This window comes from Giraffa tippelskirchi, chromosome 7 (genome assembly GCF_054371585.1).
Source record: "Giraffa tippelskirchi isolate mGirTip1 chromosome 7, T2T-mGirTip1v1.2.pri, whole genome shotgun sequence".
NCBI classification, from domain to species: Eukaryota; Metazoa; Chordata; class Mammalia; order Artiodactyla; family Giraffidae; genus Giraffa; species Giraffa tippelskirchi.
In genome coordinates, this window is record NC_137281.1 from 126,243,289 (window position 1) to 126,265,296 (window position 22,008).

Sequence of the window (22,008 nt, forward strand, 5' to 3'; positions counted from 1 at the left end):
ACTCCTTTGCTTCATCTGTCCACACCCTACCCAATTCAGGTCTACCCCCTGCGTGAAGCCTGACAACTTTTGTGCAGACTTGATTTGATTCCATTCCTCTGAGCTGTCAGCAGCTTAGCTCCGTATTTCTTAAACATAGGTGGCTTCATTTGACACCTACCATTGTAAGCATTTTACAGTTTTCAAAGCCTGTTCCATCATTTCCATCATTCCATGTCCATGATGTCCCCTAATCCTGACACGACAGTCATCATGCCCTTTGCAGATATAAGGAAGGTAAGAATCAGTGGCAAGAGGAGGGTCTTGCCGTTGATCCTGAGATGTGTCTAGAGCCCACAATTACTGTTAAACACCTGGTGATTGAGGAGACCCTCCAATATGAATCTACCGGATCATTCTTCTAGAATTTATCTTTATAATAAATAAAGATATTTACTTATATCTTTGCTTTGTTAGTCAATTTTAAACAAATATCTATTTATTTATTAGGTTGCACTGAGTCTTAGTTGCAGAATCTTCAATCTTCATTGTGTCATGCAGGATCTTTCAGCAGCAGCATATGCAATCTTTAATTGTTCCATGTGGAATCTTGAATTGTGGATGTGGGATCTGGTTCTCTGACCAGGGATGGAACCCAGACCCCCTGCTTTGGTAGCACAGAGTCTTAGCCCCTGGACCACCTGGGAAGTCTGTTAGTCATATTTGAAGCTGCACATTTTTATGATGTGCATGATATTTTCTCTATTATACCTCATGAAACCAGACACAATATCAGCCATTTCAATATCTCCTACAGTCCTGCCCCTCAAAGGGTGGTGGGAGGACCAGCTGCATATTTATCACTTGCGAGCCTGTTAGAATTCCACCTAAATTCCATCCCAGCTAGACCTACAGAAACTTCAGTTTAACAAATTCCCCAGGAGATTTGTGTTCATTTTTTAGTTTGAGAAGCACCGTCCTGTAACACCAACTAGAATATGCACAAAGCAGAAACTCAGCAAATATTTTGAGACCTGGGGCCCTGGGAATCCTAGGAGATTCTCAGTTTTGCCACCACATCTTACTCTATTCCAGTTTTGAGCCTCCTTCCCTTTGGGGCCCCAGGTGGCTCTTTGCTCCCTCACAGAGCAGATATGAGCCTAAGAGTGAGGGAGACGTTGAGGTGGTGTCAGAGGGATGGATGCTGAAGTGAAGCGGCTGTCTTTCCAACAGAGTCAAAAGCAAGTGTTGGAGTCGGGCCTCAGGGCTACAATATTTCTGGGGAGAAATTGGCTTTATTTCTAAAACAAAAATGCCCATCGCTTGAGCATCCGAGCCTCTGGGGATTAAGGGATTTGTGATAGACAACACTGGAACTGTTTCTAGACTTGATTTATTGACTTGTCTGTTTCTATTCTGTCACTAATCTGACGGACAAGGAAACCCGGGACATGAAAGGATTTCTGCGTGTTTGCGCTCTCTGCCATCAGGGCCGGGTCGACCTGCTCAGAGTGGGTGAGCTCAGGGGTGGGAGGTGTTTGTGCAAGGGCTGTTTGCCTGTGAGGAGGGCGTGTGTGGAAGCCACTCGGGGGAAGTGGGTGCCTCTAGGGAACTGATTGTCTGTGATGTGAGATGTCCGCCTGGAGTGGGTTAGAGTATGTGCAGTGAGAGCGGTTGGATGGGAGGAGGTAGGTGGGGCTCCCATAGCAGCACGCCGAAACCCGGTAGTTACAGACTGGTCCTACCGAGCAGCCCTCATCTCGGACCCCCCTCTGCCTGCCCCCAACCCCAGCTTTTCCTCCTAGGATAATATTTCGCAGTTGGGAGGCCTTGGGGAGGGGCAGAAGACGCCGGAGGGCCAGGAATCCAGGAGTCTAAGGACTCCCCTCTCGGGGTCGTGCTAGGTGGAAGGTGGCGGGGGGAACAGACGCGGGCAGGTGAGCGCCTGCAGGGACAGGCGTGGCTACATGTGAAGGATTTATCCTCAGTCCATTCTCAGGAGTCGGATGCCCTGCCCTGGGGTCGCCACTTCGCGTCTTCGGCGAACACACAGGCTAGAAGCCCGTCCCCCTCCTCTCTGTGGGGCGGGGGGGAGGTCGACCCCTTTAGGTAGCGGAACCCCGCCTCTCCCTTGTTACCGACGAACCCCGCCCCCTCTCGCCGCCCGGCGGAGCTCCGCCCCCTCCCCGCCCCCCGCCCGGCCACCACTCTCCCTTAGCTCAGTCGGTCCGGCCCCATGTTATTGAGCGGAGCTCCTCCGGCCGGCTCCGGCCCGGGGCCGCGGGCGCAGGGGAGCGCGGGGGGCGGCCCGGCGGGATCGCGCCGCGGCGCCGGGGGTGCAGGAGCCGGCCCAGGAGGGGGCGGCAGCGGCGGAGTGGCCAAGTGGCTCCGGGAGCATCTGGGCTTCCGCGGGGGGGGCGGCGGCGGCGGCGGCGGAGGTGGGGGCAAGCCGGCGCCCCCCGAGCCGGACTACCGCCCCCCCGCACCTTCTCCGGCCTCGCCCCCCGCACCTCCCCCGGACATTTTGGCTGCCTACCGGCTGCAGAGGGAGCGTGACTTCGAAGACCCCTACTCTGGGGGGCCGTCCGGCACCGCTGCCCTAGCCACCCCCGCCGCCCCCGGCCCCACGCCGCCCCCACGCCACGGCTCGCCCCCTCACCGCCTTATTCGGGTCGAGACCCCTGGCCCCCCAGCTCCTCCGCCTGAGGAACGAATCTCTGGACACCCCACCAGCAGCGACAGGGTGAGTGCCACTTCGGGCAGGGGGCGGCCAGAAGGAGAGGTGGTCGGAGGTCTGAGGCTTACGAGAGGGACAAAGGTGGCCTGACCGGGGCCGGGCCCCTCGGTGTCACGGTTTCTGGCGGACACGATCTTAGTCTCTGACCCCGGGGCTCGGAGACTTCATCCACCTTTGTTCAGATTCTCGACCTTCTAATTTGGGACGAGCGCCCCAAACTCTGCCTCTTTCCCTTATTATCGCCCCGAAACTATTGACCCTCCCCCTCCCAGGCTCTGCTCTCCTCTTCGCAGCCCCCGGAGCCTAATCAGGGAGCCTTTATCTAACGGGATTTGAGCCCCGCTTCTCCCCAGTTTATGGCCTTTCAACCCTCCGGGAGCAGCAGCTCACTGCCCTTTGATCTCTGACCCCTCCACCCCAGGGCAGAGTGAGCACAAAGCTCCTTCCCACCTTCTGTTAAGAAAGCCCAAGCATCTTTGCAGGTGTTAAAGCGCCAGGAAGGAGGTGAAGGCTGGTTTTCTCCCCGTGCACACAGCAAGAGCTGGCTTTTGCCTTAACCCATGGTACTGGAGACGGGTGGACTGTTGAGCAGGGTAGACTGTTGTTCTTAGCAAGCCAGAACCAGCAGTATGCATCTCTTCACCAAGGATGCTGACCACTGAGGTACAGGCAGGGCCACTCCTGCTCTCCTTCCCTATCGCCCCAGGTATGGGGACAGTCGGGCTTTCCTGGTGGCTCAGTGGTAAAGAATCCATCTGCTAATGCAGGAGACTCGGGTTTGATCCCTGGGTTGGGAACATCCCCTGGAGAAGGAAATGGCAACCCACTGCAGTATTCTTGCCTGGGAAATCCCATGGACAGAGGAGCCTGGTGGGCTGCAGTCCATGGGGTCACAGTCAGACATGACAGCAACTAAACAACAACAACATGGGGACAGTCAGTGCTCAGAACCTGTTGCCCAGAAGGGGCTAAGCAACTGAGCCCACTCCTTCTCTCTTCCTGGCCTCGTCCTCCCGGTGTCCATTCTAAGGATGGCTAGAGCTTTTCATGGATCTTCAGGCTTAGGGTTCTCGCCATTCCCGAGAACATCCATTGTGGCTCAAAGCCCCAGGTAGAGAAACCACCCCCTGCCCAACCCCAGTGTGGCCTGAGAGCTGAAAGCCATCCTCAGGCCCCTGTGGCCCTAAATTCTAGGTAGATGACTCTGTGGGTGGCCCTGGCTCTGTTGTCCCTCTTCACTGACCTCTGGGAGCTCGCTCTGGGGCTTACTCCCCTCTCCTCAGCAGAGAACATGGTTTTCTTTGATTGGAGAGCAAAGTTGCTGTCTAAATCCATTGGCTCCAGTATTGAGGCTTTCAGCTGAAAGTGTGATGCTGTTCTGCCCAATTTCCTGGGTAAGAGAGATGTGTTGGGGTCAGAGAGAAGCCTCAGGAATGTGAGTTATTTTTCCCCGAGTTCCTGCCATGGGGCACGGATGCCCATCCTGGGCGCAGACCCTTCGCCTGCAGAAGGCGGCTGTGCTATCCCTACATGTCCTTACTTAGCTCCTCTTCTTCCTAATTTTCCCTGTTGATGATGTGATGGTGGAGGTGGCAGTGGCTTTGTTCTTACTGTTGACCAGTTAGTCTTCTCCTCCATGACCACTGCCTGTGGGCATGTGGGCCTGGACTGTCCCTGGCCCTCTTCCTCTCTGCATCCTCTTGGATGGCATAACAGGCTGCCCACCAAGCCATGGGCTCCTCCGGGACAAGGACCATGCCCTCATATTGTGTCTCACAAGTGCCTGACACAGAATTTGGCATAAAGAGGGGTGGTGCATAAATAAGTCCTGAGTGGTGACTGTCCATTGCCATAGTGACCTGAGGGTGAGCAATTCCTTTAACTAAAGCTCCCCGTGTCCATATTCTCCCAGAGACCCCAAGGAAGCGGCCGAGCCCACACACATGCAGAAACCCACAGCCTCTTCTCACCGAGGGCATCCATCCTTCCCCCAGTTGGCTCTGTGATCCGTGGGCTGCTCAGACCTTGTGGGCTAAGCGGTGTCTGACTCCTTTGTCAGCTGTGGGGACAGAAATGAAATGGAGCACTTGGTGGTTCAGTGGGTGTGTGAGAAAGACCCAGGAAGCTATCTGAGTTGGCCCCAGGGCAGGGATGCTGACCTGGGGCCGCCCCCCGCCCCACCCCGCACCCCCCGATTCAGAGAGAACAGCTCCACCCCCTCAGGAACAGAGTTTGGATCTTCTTAGGAAGAGCCCAGACTGCACACCTGAGCCCCTTACCCTAAACCCAGGTGTCAGCCCATGCCTGCAAAGCTTGCACAGAGGTGTGGCTTCTAGATGGTGAGCCAGCCTGGACCCCCGAGGCCTTGCTCAGCCAGTGTTTCTGTTCTGCGTGGCTGCTTTCTCCTTAGTCTCTGTTTCCCCTGCTCTTAGCCCTGCAGGTCCCCTTAGCTTGTTGCTTTTGGGTCACTTCCTGAGGCGCAGTGAAGCTGGGCCCCAGGTTTTGCCTTGGGCTGGCTCATTTCTCTCCTTCTGCAGCCCAGAAGCTGTTGCTGGGTGGGTCAGAACCCTCTGAGAGAGGATGGATCATGAGGTTTGATGAAATGAGTGGAAATGCTTCTGTGATGAGCCAGAGAGATTGAAGGGGATTGAGCCCAGTGGATGTGGATGAGGATGTCAGAATAGGCCTTCAGACAGGACCCTGAGAGGCCTGGGGGCTCAAGACCATTAGCCTTCTCCCCATGCAGGGCTCTGGCTGCTGGCTCACCCTGAGACCCATGGCTGCAGTTGGCAGGGGTGCACGGGTGTCCATCTGGGCAAGCCTAGCAGGGCAGGTGTGGGAGCAGCAGGAGCCGCGCCCTGCACCAGGCAGGCGGGGCCTCGCCATCTGGCTGCAGGAAGGCTCCCTCTTGGTGCTGGGCCCTGTCTGGCCATCAGGCTGTGCTCTGGCAGAGGGGCTAGAAAGCTGTGCCTTTCCTTGCTTTGCTCCCTTTTCTCAGACCTTCAACAGGAAAAACTTGATCTAATTAGCAAAGGGGGCTGGGGATGGGAGAGGGGCCCTGATTGGATGAAGCTTTGAGTTGCCTCTGACCATCTGCACAGTGTGTCCTTTGCCTCCATCATGCCAAGATACGTGTGAGAAAGACGGACAGAGATAGAGAATGAGAGTGAGAGCGAAACAGAGAAGTGATGTGAGCAATAAGACAGGCACCTTGTAAGAACTGAAACTAAGGTTCTTGTCCCTAGCTCACAGAGGGGCCTCTAGGGTTCACAAACCTCCAGAAATAGTGTGCAGATATTTGGGTGAGCGAGGATTTTTCTGTGAAAAGGCTCACAGCTCTTGGATTCTCATTGGTGTTCACAGGGCCCAAAATACTAAGAACTTTGAAAAACAGATGCTATACCTCATAGATGGTTTTCCTGTGGACTTGGATCCTCCAGGCCCAATTTGGAAACGAGTGAACAGATAGGCAGGAAGAAGGAAGTGAAGGATACATTCTGGGTGCCAGAAGATGAACAAGCTATGCCTGCCCTGGGGTTAAGAGGGCAGGTAGAGGCCCTTCCTTGGCCAGTGTTTATGGAGTGTTTGAGTATCATTAAATGACACTGGCCCAGGCGCCACCTGGGAGGCCAAGGTCTTGCCTTTTTTGGGTTTGTTTGCTTTAATTTTCCTTCTTATGACTTGCACAGAATCTGGAGGTCTGATCTGTTTATCTTACACGTGTCCTCGTGTCCCCAGTGATGGAGGAAAAGAGAAGGGTCTGGATCAAGGGACCTCTGTGGACTGGTTAGACCTCTGAACCCTTTGTAGCCCGGGCTGGCCATCTGTGCTGCTGTTGGTCCCCCTGCTGTTGGTGCGTCGAGGAGGGCCAAGGTCTGCAGCTACCGTGGGATGGTGTGGCAGGCCTGTCCACTCTCTCCACTACCGCCTCCTCACACTGTGACACTCCCTCCTCTGGAAAACACCTGTGGCCTGTTGGCCAGTGACTCAGTGACACCGCTGCCCTGGTGCTTTCCCTTTGGGAGCCAGGAACAGGCAGGAGCCTGTGACCGGAATGGGAGCAGCTGGCTGGGGTCCTGGGCTTGGAGGGGTACCTGGAGCCAACACCAGCTGCCCTGGAGAACCAGTGTGGTATGACAGGAGGGCAGAGAAGGGCCCAGACTCTGCACACAGTGAGCCTGTCATGCTTCCAGAGCCTGGGGCCCAGCCATGTAGCTTCATAGCACCTCAAGGTGCGTCTTCTCTCTTTTGGAGCTTGTTTTGTGTTGTGTCACTGTAAGCTCCTGAAGGATCCCGAAATTTGTTCTTTTCATATCTAACAGTGTAATCATGGACATTTACTGAGCCTCTACGTCATGTCTAGCACTGTTTGAAGCAGCTCATGTATATTAGACCAGTTGATCCTCACAACAACCCTATAAGGACAAGTATGGTCTGTTATTATTCCAGCATTACAAATAGGGAGACCAGGAATGTTGAGTCAACGCTTACCTGGTTTCACAGCTAGTTAGGAAAGCTGAAGTTCCCACAGGGGCAGCCTGATTCCAGACTGACTGCATCGTGTATGGGACCTTTGCACCTGCCGAGGAGCCCTGCAGGGAGAGAAAGTGTCACTGAGCATTTGCTAATGAACAAGGGGAAGGAGACTCTTAAAGAAGAAATGAGAATTGCATTCTATGCTGAGTTCACAATTTCCTGAATGCTGAAGGCCAGCACTTGCCCTTGAATCCCAAAGTGGCCTCAGACAGACTTTATAGTCTCACAAGGGTTAGTACATGTCTGTGATGTTTGAATGTTCTACAGGCATGGCATTGCTTTGTGGTTAGAAAAGGATAATAACAAATTTGCTTCATGTGAAGGCATTTCCCTGGCAGATAATATTAGGAAGGGCATTCCGGTAAGTGGGAACAGAAAGTGCAAAAAGTTTGATCTTGAGGAAGGTAAATATCAGTAGTATACCATTTCCCAAACTGACAGATTTTCAGTGGAAAAAGATTTCATAGTTAAAATAGTTTGGAGAGATGCTGAATTAGACAAAATTAGATTATTCTTTTGACTGTAGGACTTCTCATAGCCTTTAACATGCTAAGGTGTATTTTACATCTACAAGTAGAGGAGGGAAGATGCTACATTTCCCAGTTCTTCTGGAAAATCTATGGCAAGGCACTGAGAGTCAGGAGACCTGGGCCTCTGACTTTCTTGTCTCCACTGCTGCAAACTGTGCACCCTGGACAAGCCTGGACTCTGGGGCCCCAATGCCTGTATACAAGAGATTATCATCAGGGCTAAGACTGATGGAGCACTGACTCCATGCCAGCCTCTGGGCCCAAGACTTTTTGTATTCATTGTCCTCTACCCAATCCTGTGAGACAGATACTAATACCATCCCCATTCCACATATGAAAAGACCAGAGGCTTCCAGACATTAAATGTTAACTTTGGAGACCTTACAGAGACCAAATCCTGTGACATGTGTCCCCCTTGTTCCTCTGGCCTCAAGAACCCCATGGATTGGCTCAGGAACTCCTAGCAAGGTCCAGCTGCAGAGTGGGAGGGTGGAACCAGATGGTGGGCCTGCCAGCTCCCTCAGGAGAGGCCTGGGCAGGAAGGAAAAGCAGAGCCCGACAGCCTCTTTGGGAGGGACACTGCCAAACTGAACAGGCGCAAGAGCAGGGTCTTGGAGCCACGCTGCCAGATGGCAGGAGGGGAAGGAGACCTGGTTGGCAGGGGGCCCTCTGGGCAGCAGCTACTCACCTATTAGTGTGAAAATATTTCAGCATTTCAGCAGCGTTCCAACTACCAAAGGGTTTGCCTAAATATCAGCCCTGGGTTTTAGGTGCCTTCCCTGTCCGTTCCTTCCTTCTGCCCTTGAGCCAAAAGCTTTGATCGCCATCAAATATCCATTCTCCTGAGCCAAAAGCTTTGATCCCCATCAAATATCCATGCTCCCACAGCCCCTACTGGTCAGTCAGTTAGGATGAATGGGGGTCTGAGACTTGGTGTCTCTCCAGAAGATGGAGTCTGGGGAGCAGGAGGCCTTTTGATCATCCAGAATGCACACTGAGCAGCTACTGTGTGCCAGGCCGATACCATATACTACAGTGAGCACATCAGAGTCGGGTAGAAGGCTCATAAAGGAAGTCACAGTGGAGCAAAGGTGTCAGAAGCCGGCAGAGGCAGCTTTCCCGCACCTGAGTGGTTTGCCTCCTCGCATGACCTGGAAGCCACTTGGAAAGCAGATCTGGTCTCTGATGGGGGTTCCCCATGTCCAGAGCAGGTGCTTGTCCTGCCAACCTCCCAGCAGGCATCTCTTGCTGCTGTTCCTGATCCTGGTCCTGTGGGTGGCTTTTCTGGGCACCCCTGCCTAGGGTGAGGGCCGGGGCTTCCTGGAGCAGGTGTAGAGCCAGGAATGGAACAGAGGAGCCATTGAGCTGCCCACAAAGCTGCCACTTGGGTGCCTGTGGGCCCTGTGGGCTGGTGCTATGGAGACCCACGCCAGCCTGGGAGGGGTCACAGCACCTGGCCCAGGCTCTGGTGGGAAGGGCCGGCTTGCAACTCTGACTGGGCTTGGAAAGCCAGGGCATGGGGGGCTCCATGGAGTTGGGGAGGAGGGGCCTGGGGCTTGGGCCAGGTGCTTCTGCTCCCAGAGCAGCTTCTGGGGACTCATACCTTCTGTCTGACTCCTCACCCAGATTCATGCTTCCTCTTCTGAATGAACAAGGAAAAGTGCTTCCTTTGTCCTTTCTTCCTTCCTGTTTATATGAACTGATTCAACACATAATTACTGAGCACTTTAGGCATTGGGAATTTAGCAATAAACATGGTTCCTGCCCTCAGGAAGTTCACAGTCAGCAAGAAGACAGATAAGAAGACAAATATGTACTATACAATGTGATGATAGCCCACACAGAGCCCCTAACCAGACCTGGAGGGAGACTGACTAGAAGGCTTTCTAAAGAGAAATAAGCTGATCCAGGTAATCCGAAAGCCTTAGAGATAAGAAAGAGATTATAGAGCTTTCAGGTAATGAAGTGACCTGAAACTTCAGGGAGGGAGAGAGAACCCATAGAGGGAAGTGGAATCTTTATATTTCTTTAACTTTGGACTTTTATTTTTGGCACTGGAGAGCCATTGCAAGGCTTGTTGATTCAGTTACTGTTGAGTAGCTGCCCCCTGTGAACATGAGGCCAGGTGCCAGCTCCGGTGGGTACCCAGTGGGCTGGCCTCAGAGCCCCTTGGTTGAGTGGGTGGGACTGTGAGTGCCTATTGGCCTGGGATGAAGCAGCTTGAAGTGGGAGTGGATTTCTTTTCTTAACTTCCTGAAGGAAGGAGGACTAGGAGTAGAGGCTCTGAGGGGAGCTAGGCAGTGATGTAAAAGAAACACTTTTTTTTTTTTGGCCACACCATGCGACATGCAGGATCCTAGCTCCCCAACCAGAGATCAAACTTGTGCCCCCTGCATTGGAAGCACAGAGTCTTGAACACTGGACCACCAGGGGAGTCCCTAGAAGAAATATTTTTCTAGTGCCTACTGTGGACCAAGTGCTTATTGGAGCTGGAGAGACAAAAATGACAAAGAGCTCAGGTTACAGGATAAGCTGGTGGAGGTGATGGGATGATCTGAGATGTGGGCCTTAGGGGCAGGCAGAGATACAATGGAGATAAAGGAGCTGGGGGTCCTCACTGGAACGAGGTGAAACAAGTGGGAGCTGAAGAACTGAAGGATGAGAGTTCAGCTAGGAGCTATTGGGATGCACGTCAAAGACCCCTGAAGGGGCCTGTAGGAGTGCTAGGAACCTGCAAAAAGGGGTGTCTGAGGTGGGAAGTTTTCTTTCTTCATTCCGCCTTGCTAGGGGTCCCAGACCCTATTACCCAGGCCAGGGTGATCATCCCCACAGCCTCCCTGCCCAGCTGACTCCCAGAGTTCTGATTTGGACCAGAACCAAAGTCTAGAAGAATAGGGGCGAGGCAGGAGCAGCCCCTCCCCTAGGCCGCAGGCCTCACAGCTACCTCTTGTCAATGCCTGGCATCCCAGTGTGCAATGCTTCCCCAGGGCTGTTGGCACGGGGCGGACTGGGCTCAGTGTCTGCCTCAGCGGGTCCCCCCCAGCCTGTGCCCAGCTTGGAGAAAGGCCCTATTGTCCTCAGTGAGCCCCGCCCCAGCACCTTAAGCTCTTCTTCAGGGTGTGTGGTTTGCAGTTCACTCTGCCTTGACTGCAAGCAGCAACAGAGGGGTGGCCATGAGCCACTATTGTGTGAGAGAAAGGGGGCAGCCTGAGTGTGGAGGGCCAAGGCCAGGGCTGTCCTGTCCCTGCCCTCCAAGAGCCCAGAGGGGTTCCGCAGAGCCCAAATCTTGGTTTTCTCAGGGCTGTCGTAAGGTGGTCTCTCTCCCAGGACAGCCAAGATGCCTGTGGTAGCAGGTTGGCAGCATGATTTTGCACAAAGGGCACAGGTTCCAATCCTGGTTCTCCCGCTTACGTGGAACAGACTTGGGTATGTTGTTACCTACCTGTCCTGAGCCTCCATTTTCTAAAAATGGGGATAATAATTCCCATATGGCATTGTGAAGAGTGTTGTGAGGATAAACCAGCAAACCATGGCATAAAGTCAGTGCTCAGCCCTTCCTTCCTTGATGGTCAGCAAATATTTTCAGCATCTGGGAGTGCAACGGTAGGCATGAACCAAGCTAATCGCCCAGTTGCCTGCTGTTCCCGACTTATTCTTAGGATGCTCCCAACACCTTTATAAACAGGTCTCTGAATTAATTCCCTCTGTTAGGTCACCTAGTATAGGCTCTGGTCCTGCCTGGACTCCGACTGAGGCAAGCCTTAAGGCCCAGAGCCTCATCCCAGCCATCTTGCCTTGGGGATGGCCCAGAGGCACACAATTAAGAGAAAAGGAAGATGGACCATTCTGTGGGCAGCCTAGTGGGGGACCCCACAAAGGAAGAGCCAGAGCTTGTCTCCATCCAAGCTCCTGGGCAGCCAGGACTCTTGCTCCCATGGACAGAGCAACCGGGGAGAAGCAGAGCTGTCTCTCAGACGTCTGAAGCCTGCTCCCCTCACTCTCTTCCCACAGTTAGCAATTCTAGAAGACTATGCGGACCCTTTTGATGTTCAGGAGACTGGCGAAGGCCCAGTGGGTGCTTCAGGAGCCCCAGAGAAGGTCCCTGAAAATGACGGCTACATGGAACCCTATGAGGCACAAAAGATGATGGCCGGTAAGTGATGGAGTCGGGGGTGGGAGCAGGGTGGGGGACACTCCCTGAAGCCTGAGTATTTGCAGAACAGGCTCTGGGACCCACAAGTCTGAGGACTGATTCCTTGGTCCTGAGAAAAGATGGAGAAAGCCTTTGCTGGGTCCTTGGGGAGGGTGGTGGCCATTGCCTTCAAGATAGTCATTTTGGAGGAGCTGGGACTTACGGAGCCTAAGACCTAAGGTACTGGAGAAGGCCATATAACCAAAGGGCAGACAGTAGAAGCATTTGGACTAGTCAGGAAGGGCAGGCTAGTGGTATGGGCTGGGCTGGGGGTCACTGATCCCAAGAAGAGAATCACTAGCTTTAGGGAAGGTGATGGGGTCGAAACAATGGGATGTTGAAGTGAACACCTTTGTGGCAACTGGAAACACACAACTAGACATGCAGATGCAGTGCACAGGAGAGTGGGTACATAGTGCAAGGAGTCAGGGCAGGGAGAAATGAATGAGACCTGGCCCTGGGGAACAGAGGTCAAGAAAGCATACAGGAAAAGGAACCAACAGGGGAGGATGTGGTGAATCAGTGTAAGCCAAGGCCCCAGGGCAGGATGAAAGGAAGGTTTGTTCAGGGGCAAATAAGCTTAGTGCTAGGCATGCGGCTAAGCCTAGCTAAGAACTAAGAGGGGCAGTAGAGGGTCTCAAAGGCTCGAATGAGGCATTTGGGCTTGCTCCAAAGTGGGGAGGGGAGCCATTATGTATTCTTGAGCAAGAAAGAAACAGGATGAATATGGCATTTTAAGAGGATTACTGAGGCTTTGGCGTACAGAACAGGCTAGAAGAACTGGGCATCAGGAAGACAAGTTAGTAGGCTATTGTGGAAATTGTTGAGGCTTTAAGAGACCAATAATTAACACTCCTTTCTTCCCCTCTGGGCTTGGAAATAACTGAGAAATAGGATTAAGGAAACAGACAGATGGAGATAGCAATGTCAGCTTTATTACTGATCAAGTTGATTGGAACACATTACTTAGCTATGTCACTACAATGGGCTTCTTAATACTTAACCACAGAATTAAACTTGCCCACTCAGGCTTGGGCAACACAGGACAGCTGTAGGTCCCTGCACGGGGGCAGGAGGAGAAAGAGCCAGAATGTTCTCTCTCTGCAAGTAGACAGATACGGGAAAGAAAGGAAGCATCCACTGTCTGATCAGATAAGCTGCTCTCCCTTCCTGGGTGAGGTGGGTGAGGGGGCAGAGAGAAGTGGGGAGTGTTATTCCATGGAGACCATGAAACATGAGCCTATAGAATGGAGGTTCACCCTAGCAGTAATCTAGATGAGGAGACCTGGCCCTGGGGAGCGGAGGTCAAGATAAAGCGTCAGAGGGAAAGGGTTCGTGGAGAGTTGAGAGGGGAGAGTCAGCAGGTGTTGGCACTGAACATGTGGGATTCAGAGAATGAAGAGGGGCCGGACCAAGGAGAGCAGTGTAATCACCAGCAGTGGAGAAAGTGAGAGGGTGGCTACTATATTTAGATCAGAGGGGTGTGGATGCCTGAGAGGTCTAGGAGTGCCCTGGAATTGTATGAGAAAATTTGCACATTTTTCTGGGGGAGTAGCTCCATAGTTCATCAAATTTTCATTGGAGTCAATGATCCCTAAAAGAGGATCACAGAACAGACTAGAAGAACTTTGGAAGAAAGCAGTGAGTTTGAAACACCAAAGGGAAATATCTTTATGGCAGTTGGAAACATACAGATGCAAAGGGTGCCATGAGACTGAAGAGTGAGGGAAGGGAGAAATGAATTAAGACTTGGGCATATGAGAACAGAGACCAAGAGAGGGATCCAGGGAAAGAGACCGAACGGGGGTGATCAGAGAGGCAGACAGTCCGTGAAATTGACTCATCCAAGGGGACAGTTTCAAGGAGGAGGAGGTCAGCAGTACCTGAACAACAAAGAAGGATTTTCTGACTGTGAGATGACAAAACTTGGGGTGCAAAGAAATAAATAGTTCTGGATAGCAAGGAGGAAATGGACTCTGCCTCCGTTTCCGAAATGAGTAAGGCTTAGCAACCCACCCCTTGCTGGCCATCACAGGATCTCTTTTCAGTCTTTCCCTTTGGTGCTTCTCTGCCCCTGCCTCTGTGGGGTCCCATGCTGTTGGAACCCCATGGGTGTTTTGAGGGGCTTCTGGCCTCCCCCCAGAGTCAGCAGCCTCCCCTCTGAAGTCTTGTAGCTGGAGGGTGCTGCCTGCCAGGGAAGCTGAGCCAGGCAGCCAGGACTGCTCACATCTCCCCTCCTGCCTTGCCCTGGCAGAGATCCGGGGCTCCAAGGAGACAGCAGCTCAGCCCTTGCCTCTGTATGACACACCCTATGAGCCAGAGGAGGAGGGGGCCACCCCAGAGGGTGAGGGGGCCTCCTGGCCCCGGGAGTCCCGTCTGCCAGAGGATGATGAGAGGCCCCCCGAGGAGTATGACCAGCCCTGGGAGTGGAAGAAGGAGCGGATTTCCAAAGCCTTTGCAGGTGAGTCCTGGGTGGGGAGGGCAGCTCTGCTGGGGCCTCAGGGCAGCTCTGCTGGGGCCTCGGAGCAGCTTTCCAGGCTCGGGGGAATGGGAGGACTGGGCCCTGGGGACGGAGGTGGTGAGTTGGGCACTGTGAACACGAACTGGGTGCAGCGTCAGGGGATGACTTCCTGCATCACCACCTCTCAGAGGCCCCCATCTTTTAGGAGGCGGGGTATACTTATAAGTAAAAAAATTCCAAACAAAATGCTCAAACTTGTGGCCTGTGTTAAAGACTTACATTTAACAAAACAAAGCACTTAATACTCCAGACAGTAAAAACCCCCTGTGTGTACAGCCTGACCCCAAGGGGATTTCTCAGGCACGGAAACAGGTGGGGAGAGGGAGAAATGATTGAGTTTCTCCTGTACCAAGCACCCCAGGGTCCATCCCAGGCCTGGAGTCCAACATGGAGAGGGTGTGCGTGTGTGGTGCAAGAGCCTGGATCCTTGATTCAGTGAGAACATCAAGGACTTAGTGCCGTTAGACCTCATTCCTGCTCCTGTGTCCTTCTTAATCCTCCCTGGGCAAGGGGCTCATCCTGGAGCTGAACTCAGCTCTCTGCTCTGTCCCCCCAACCCTGGCAGCCAGACTGGGAAACCACAGGTTTCTCATTTGTTTCCTGTAAAGCATGCACCGTTGAGGATGGGCCGATTATCTCCAGGAGTCTCCTTGGAGAATCAATACTGTTTGGATTGCTTAATGGGAAAATCTATGCTCGTCATTAGGAAACCTCGTTAGCAGTCCTGCAGCCGCCAGTGGCATGGCTCTGCTAATTGTCAAGGCTCAGGATTGAGAGTGTGGGGGGTAAATTTCAATAAAACATCTGCCCCCGTGTCTGAGCTTTCCTGACACCCTGCGGCCAGACTGTCTGGGTCTTGCTGCCCATAAGTTCCCAGGCTTCAGGTGAAAGGGAGGAGAGAGGCAAGGTGGAAGGTGCCAGGAGGCTGTGGGGGCGCCTGGGTATGGTACTGGATGGTGTGGACAGCCCTTTGTCCCACTTTTCCTCCTTGCCCAGTCCCTTTGGGCCCTGGAGGCTCGAGAGACGTCAAAAGGGACCTGTGGGGCTGGCAGAGCAAGGCCCTGTGTTCTGTTGTTTGTCACTGGAGCCTCCCACCAGGGAGCGGTCAGTGTGGCTCCACCCAGTCCCTTGAGAGTCCTATTCTCCCCCCAGAAGCCACCCCTGCCTCTGCTGTGACCCTTTTCCTTTCTAGGCTGTCCTGTGTCCTGGCTCTGGTTTCGGTGTCTCAATCTCTGCCTCTCTGTCTCTGTCTCTGTCTCCGTCTGTCTCTCTTCTCCTGGCTACTCCTGGCTCCAGTTGACATTAAGGTCATCAAAGACCTACCTTGGCCTCCGCCCGTGGGACAGCTGGACAGCAGCCCCTCCCTGCCCGACGGGGACAGGGACATCTCCGGTCCAGCCTCACCCGTCCCCGAGCCCGGCCTGGAGGATGGCAGCGGTGGGTCCTGTGGGGACTTCTGGCTAGGGTCAGCCCTCAGGCCCCGTGGGATTGGGTTGGAGGAGCTGAGAAGTGGGGTGGAGTTCAGAGAACCCAGGAGGAATCCCTCTGGCCCTGGAGGGAGAGGAAAGGGACAAAGGACACGGTCCTCCCTCCCCTAAAGTACAGGGGAGGTGCCTCCTAAGAGAGGCCCCTTGCAGACATCTTTCCCACCAAGCCAGGTAAATCCATTCTTCTAAATTCACCTTTTGGGGCTGAGCACTGCCTGACCGGATCCTTCAGCAGCACAAATGACCCTGAGGCTGGGTGATAATAGCACAGGAAGTACCTGACTCCTTAAAGGACAGATCTGATTTTGCACCTGGTGACTGGAGGGCTTGAAAGTGCTACTCAGAGAGAAAAAGAGCCCAAATGGGGAGAAAGAAGACACTGAACCTTTCATCTATGTTCATTTTTACGCACAGTGGGCAGCCAGGTGTGGGCTTGTGTCTGTGAGTACACACACAAGCGTGAGCACTTGTTTGTACATTCATGCCTGTGTGTGAGTGGGCATTTTGTAAATACAGGCTGAGGGAGGGTCTCTGTCACCTGTGCAGGCTGGCTTTACCCATGTGGCCCACCGGCTTCAGCCCTCCCTGGGCAGGTTGCCCAGGGTCTTGGAAGGGCTCTGGGGTCCGGGAGGGCACCGCTGCCTCTGCTGGGCTTCTGTGGGGGGAGCCCATGGGCAGCGACCTTGGGGGCGGGGGCAGGCTGGCGGCTTTGGGCTTTGGGCAGGATTAGCCTGTCAGGATGGCACCAAGGGGAATCAGATAATTGTTCTGGGATCGATAAGTCATTTCTACAGAATGGCTTGGCAGGGTGATTTGGAGAACGGTAATGAACTCTGAGGAGGAGAAAGAAACAATATTATCAGCGCTGAAGCCACCCTGAGGGGGATGGGATGAGGGAAGGCAGTCATCTCCTCCAGAGGGAGAGGCTTAAGTGGTTTCTCATGTCGCTTCTCTCCCCTCTCCTGCCACAGAATGGGGACCGAAAAGCCCTGTGTGCACAGGAGAGCTGAGCCCCCCCACCTCCCTCCCCCGTGGAATGGACCCAGGACACTGTCCCTAGAGCCGGTCAGGCTCATGAGCAGGCCCCACCCTTGCAGAACATTCCTTTGTTCCCTTTTGGGTGGAAATGGGGATGGAGCACTGGCTAGTCTATAGGGCTCTACCTCTAGGGTCCTCAGAGTCTGTGACTGGTATGTTCCCCACAGCCCAGTTTGAAGGATCCGAGAAGAGCTGCCTGTCACCTGGCCGGGAGGAAAAGGGGCGCCTCCCTCCCCGACTCTCTGCAGGGAACCCCAAGTCAGCCAAGCCCCTAAGCGTGGAGCCCAGCAGCCCCCTGGGGGAGTGGACAGACCCAGCACTGCCTCTGGAAAACCAGGTGTGAGTGTCTGTGTCCAGTTTGGGACCCTCCCCTCCCTTCCCTTGCTGGCACAGACTTGCCGGCAGGGAACACTCAGAATGGGTGGGCCTGGACAGCCAGGGACCCAGCAGAGATGCCCCCTTTCTTTCTCTTGTCCTCAGCTGGTATCACGGGGCCATCAGCCGAACAGATGCCGAGAACCTGCTCCGGCTGTGCAAAGAGGCCAGCTATCTGGTGCGCAACAGTGAGACCAGCAAGAACGACTTTTCCCTGTCCCTCAAGTGAGTGGGGCCTGCTGGCTGGGGGCTCTAGACAAGATGAGCCTGTCAGGATGAGTCCAAGGGGAATCAGTGCGAGGACTACCGGCAGGACAGGAGGAGTCTCCAGTCTCTCTCCCGTGCCCAGCCAGGCTGGGGAGAACCTCATCCCCTGTGAACACGTGCTGACTCTGGGCCAAGCCCAGGCACCTGAGGCTTGACTGAGGCTCAGCCTCTGATCTCGAGAAGCTCGGAGTCCACTGGGGAAAACAGTTAAGGTATTGAATCCAGCTTAGAAGGGTTCTGTCCCTTTCTAGCTCTGTGACCTGGAGCCCCTTAACCTCTCTGGGCCTCAGGGGCAATAACGATATCTGCCTTATAGGGAAGGAGTAAATGAAATAAGCACTTAGCATAGTGCTGCGTGCTTAATAAATTATCAGTGTCATCATTATTAATGAAAGTCCAAGATGTCCTAGAAGTACAGGGGAGGAGATAGGAACTTTGCCTGTGGAACTCAACAGGGTAAGATGGAGGCTGGGTCCTGGGAAGAAAGAGTGTTGGACACAGAGCTGTTCTTGTTCATTCTAAGGAGGTGGGCAGAAGGTCTGGGGGCTGGCGGCTGACAACTGAGCTTTAAAGGGTCCTGAAAGAGGCAGAGGAGTCAGGGCACCTCCTCCTCCTCAGCCTTCCACTCTGGGCACAGATATTATACATAGACCAGCATCCGCCTCCCAGGTTCTACTGGCAGGATGGCTAGTCTCCTTGGCGCCCAGGAGTTCTGTCTAGTAGAACCCCACATGGCAGCCTGTCAGAGCGCTGTGTCCATTCACATCCCCCATAGTTACTGGGCCACCTATACCACTTCCTACCATATTTCCTAGGGGGCATTAGAGTACAGGTATACCTCACTTCAAACATCCAGTATATGGGAATTTGGGAGTATTAAACATACACATTTGAGGATAATTATTCAACTTCACTAAAAGATAGTAGGGAAAAAATGCCAAACTCAAGTCAGATAACCTGAATTTCATTCTTGGTTTTTAATAAAACTACCTGTGTGACCTTAGGCAAATCACTTAACCTCTCTGGACTTTAGTTTCTACATTTGCAAAATATGTGCAATGGATATCTCATAGGTTTCTTCCAGCTTTTATGCTCAGGGGGTCTGCAAGTTATGAAAACAAAGGAACATTCAGGAAAAATTCATTTGTCAAAAATTTGATCTACATAACTTCAGAAATGTGTATTGCTTTAAAAATTGTAGTCATGATCCCTAGAGCATCTACTAGGTGCCAAGCAGCATATACACCATCTCCAAACCAACTACCGTCTGCAAGATCAATCTCTTTTTTTATAGAAAGAAAACAGATTCAAAGAGGTATGTGATTTGCTCAAGGCCAACAGCAAATAAAGTACCCAAAGCAGGCTCTGAACCCCACTCAGGCTGACTCCACAAACCTCACTGTTCCATTGCATAGTTCCACCCCCGTCAAGGCTGGTATGGTCCAAAGCAAGGCGAGACATCGGGGTCTGGTTCCTAAGCAGAGTAGAGTCTGGGCCCTGCTTTATCCCAAGGAGTGAAGGAGGGGGGCGGCCTGGACACTGCTCCAGCCCAGGCTGATCCGGGCCTGCCAGCCTCTGTCTGCCAGAGTCTCGTTTGCATATAAATGGCTTCTCTGAAATACAATTATGGTTTCTCTTCTCTCTGTAATGGAAGGGCTTTCACTGGTAATTAAACAGCTTCCTCCAAAAGCCTGCCAGCCCTCACGCTGCGGGCCAGCTAGTCCCACTCTCCTTCCCAGGCAAAGACTCTGCTGTGTCCTAATGGACGCTTGGGACTTTGTCCCAGGAGGTCAGTTACCCACACGGAGGCTGAGCTCTCAGCTGCCAACTCAGTTCTTTGACCACTTGTTGCTCTTTTTGGCCAGACCTGTCCCTCAAGGAGAAGATATAAGTACAGTTTTCAGGAGAGGTAATCCCCCCAAGTGCACTGTGGGGAGGGGGCTGTCCCCTAATGGTGAGAGCACAGGGCCCATGCTGCTGCCCACAGCCATGGGCTGGGCTTTGGGCACAGAACGGACAGGGGAGAGTGACTACTCACTGTCTCCCCTCTCCATTGCCCCAGGGGCTGTAACTTTTCCTCAGGCCCTTTGCTCTATTCTCTGGGTCTGCATGCTCACTGTCAATTCAGCCTTATCTCAGACCTGCAGATGAAAGATGGCCCTACATCCTGACACACACCCAGGCTTGAGGGCACTCCACCCTAAGCGGGAAGGGAAGGATGGAGTTAAGGGCCTGTCTTTTTCTTCCTATCCCTTTCCTCTTGAGTTTCCCCATTCTCCGTGCTTTCTCACTGTAGGCCTAGTGCAATGGGTCCAGGCAGAGCCTTCTTTGTACGCAGACAGGGGAAGCAAGTGATGGTTTGCCCACCTCAAGGGTGGGGCCTCACAAAGAGCAGCGCTGTTGCCAGCCCTGCCTCTCACCAGCTTCTGAGCCCTGCTTGTGTCCCTCCAGGGGCTCTGATCAGCAGAAGCAAATCCTCAGGCTTCAGGGCTCTCCCAAGGATTGTTTCTCTGTTGCCTGTGTGTGCATTTTAGACCTGGGGCCTGGCAGAGCAGGCTGGTGGTAGTTTGAACAGACGTTCTTGCTGGGAGCCGGCCAGAGCTCAGCAGCATGGTCCTTGTCTTGTGGGCAGGGCTGGGCACTAATGCTGATTTCCTGGGTTGTGGTGGGGAGATGGGAGAGGCAGTGGAGCCTGTCCTCTCTGAGGGAGGGAATGGAGCGGCAGCCTGGTGATGATGTCATCCCAGGCAGAAGAGCTGGATGGATGAGGGGGGGTTGGGAGATTGGCCCAAGGCCCGGTTAGCAGGAGGGTGAAGGGATGTCCTCAGGACCAGGCAGCTGGGTGTTCCCAGATTTGGAGGGATGTCCAGAGCAGCTCACCCCCTCCCCAAATCATTGCAAGAGAGAATCCCAACCAAGATTCACTTGGTTGTCGCATCTGGCCACCCACTGTCCTGCCAAGGGTATCTGTTCATGAGTCACTAGGAGCTCCCCCTACACAGGTATCCTCCCCCACAGCTCAAGGAAGGGGAGGATAAACTGGCCCTAGCTGGGGGGCGGGAGAGACTGGATCCCAGGGTTGGGGGGTGGTGCTGATAGCTTGTTTCCACCTGCACACACCCTGTACACTCACCACACACACATTCTTGGCACACCCAGTGCCCTCACCACAAAGCCAATGCCTGCTGCCGCCTACTCACAAAATCCCCTCCTTCTCCTCCCCGCTTTCTGGACTGCCCTCCATCTCAGCGGCCTTGGAAGAACCACCTTTGCTGCCAGGGTGGGGCTGGGGGTGGGGAAGCTGGGGTGGGACGGGTGGGTACAGGGACTGGAGACGGCCCTGGCTCAGCAGGGTCTCCCCTCCTCTTCCCAGGAGCAGTCAGGGTTTCATGCACATGAAGCTGTCCCGGACCAAGGAACACAAGTACGTGCTGGGCCAGAACAGCCCGCCCTTCAGCAGCGTCCCTGAAATCGTGCACCACTACGCCAGCCGCAAGCTGCCCATCAAGGGCGCGGAGCACATGTCCCTGCTCTACCCCGTGGCCATCCGGACTCTGTAGGGGTGAGGCCCGGGCCTTGTGACAGATCTGGACCCAGCCCTGGGCGACCTCTCCAACCTTTCTTCCCCTCTCCCAGGAATCGAGTGGAAGCTGTGATACTCCTTAATTTATTCTAAAGGGGAAGGGCTACACGGACCTTAGAGTTAGAGGTGGTCGGGAGCTGAGGATTGAAGACTCCCTGGGGAGAAAGGGTAGCCTCTGCAGGAAAGATACTTCAGAATCACTGGTCTTCTGAGGGGTTTAAGATCGACAGCTCCAGCACCTTACTTTCCCTCGGGCAGAGGTGGCGACCCCTTTCCCCGCCATCCTCTTCCCCCTGGGGTGGAAGGGTGGATACAGGATGGAGCTGGACGCGGGCCAACGGGGCGCCCTGGCCATCTCTCCGCCTCCATTCCCAAACCACCGGCGGGGGTTCTCCCAGAGTCTGGTGCAGGGCTTCGGGTAGACCGACCCCTGGGATGGAGACGGCATTGGGGGTGGGGAAGGAGGGTAAGGGCTCGGCCGCCGGGATCTTGTGCAGGCCCCGGGCCGCCCCGGCTCTGGGCCAGAGGCAATAAATAAACTCCGTCCTGCCAGGCACAGCCGCGTCCGCGCCTCCAGCGCCGCCGCCGCCGCCGCCCTCCGGGCCGACGGGGGAGGGAGCGGAGCGAGCACAGATTCTGTTTATAAATCAGCTCTGGAGCAGCAGGCACTGGGCGTCTGTGAAAAGCAGTTTCGAAGCATCAAGTTCCTTCCTTTGACAAGATGTCAAAACATCCCCCGGGGCCCCCACCCCCGCCCCGGCTG

The 22,008-nt window shown here is 54.1% G+C and overlaps 1 protein-coding gene across 7 annotated transcripts; it reads left to right on the forward strand.

Annotated features, from left to right (window-relative positions):
• The first annotated feature begins 1,597 nt into the window (after window positions 1-1,597).
• Window positions 1,598-21,801, forward strand: SHF (Src homology 2 domain containing F). 7 transcript variants are annotated; one of them, XM_081511423.1, is made up of 7 exons: window positions 2,201-2,722; window positions 11,794-11,935; window positions 14,229-14,435; window positions 15,792-15,932; window positions 17,188-17,359; window positions 17,501-17,620; window positions 21,036-21,801. In XM_081511423.1, exons 1-7 carry the CDS (start codon window positions 2,216-2,218, stop codon window positions 21,220-21,222), a joined length of 1,476 nt encoding a protein of 491 aa, XP_081367549.1. In that variant the 5' UTR covers window positions 2,201-2,215; the 3' UTR covers window positions 21,223-21,801. The 7 variants fall into 7 exon arrangements, with proteins under 7 accessions (XP_081367555.1, XP_081367549.1, XP_081367551.1 ...); XM_081511425.1 differs by lacking the exon at window positions 15,792-15,932 and having other exon boundaries at window positions 2,201-2,243; window positions 2,478-2,722; XM_081511429.1 differs by lacking the exons at window positions 2,201-2,722; window positions 15,792-15,932 and adding an exon at window positions 1,598-1,667.
• Window positions 21,802-22,008: the final 207 nt, after the last annotated feature.

What these genes read in the sequence shown, in the direction of transcription:
- SHF (XM_081511423.1), top strand. Translation starts at nt 2,216, where the DNA reads ATGTTATTGAGCGGAGCTCCTCCGGCCGGCTCCGGCCCGGGGCCGCGG. An exon ending in GGCACAAAAGATGATGGCCG is followed by an intron (nt 11,936 to 14,228) that starts GTAAGTGATGGA and finishes TTGCCCTGGCAG; the next exon opens with AGATCCGGGGCTCCAAGGAG. An exon ending in CTGCCTCTGGAAAACCAGGT is followed by an intron (nt 17,360 to 17,500) that starts GTGAGTGTCTGT and finishes TCTTGTCCTCAG; the next exon opens with CTGGTATCACGGGGCCATCA.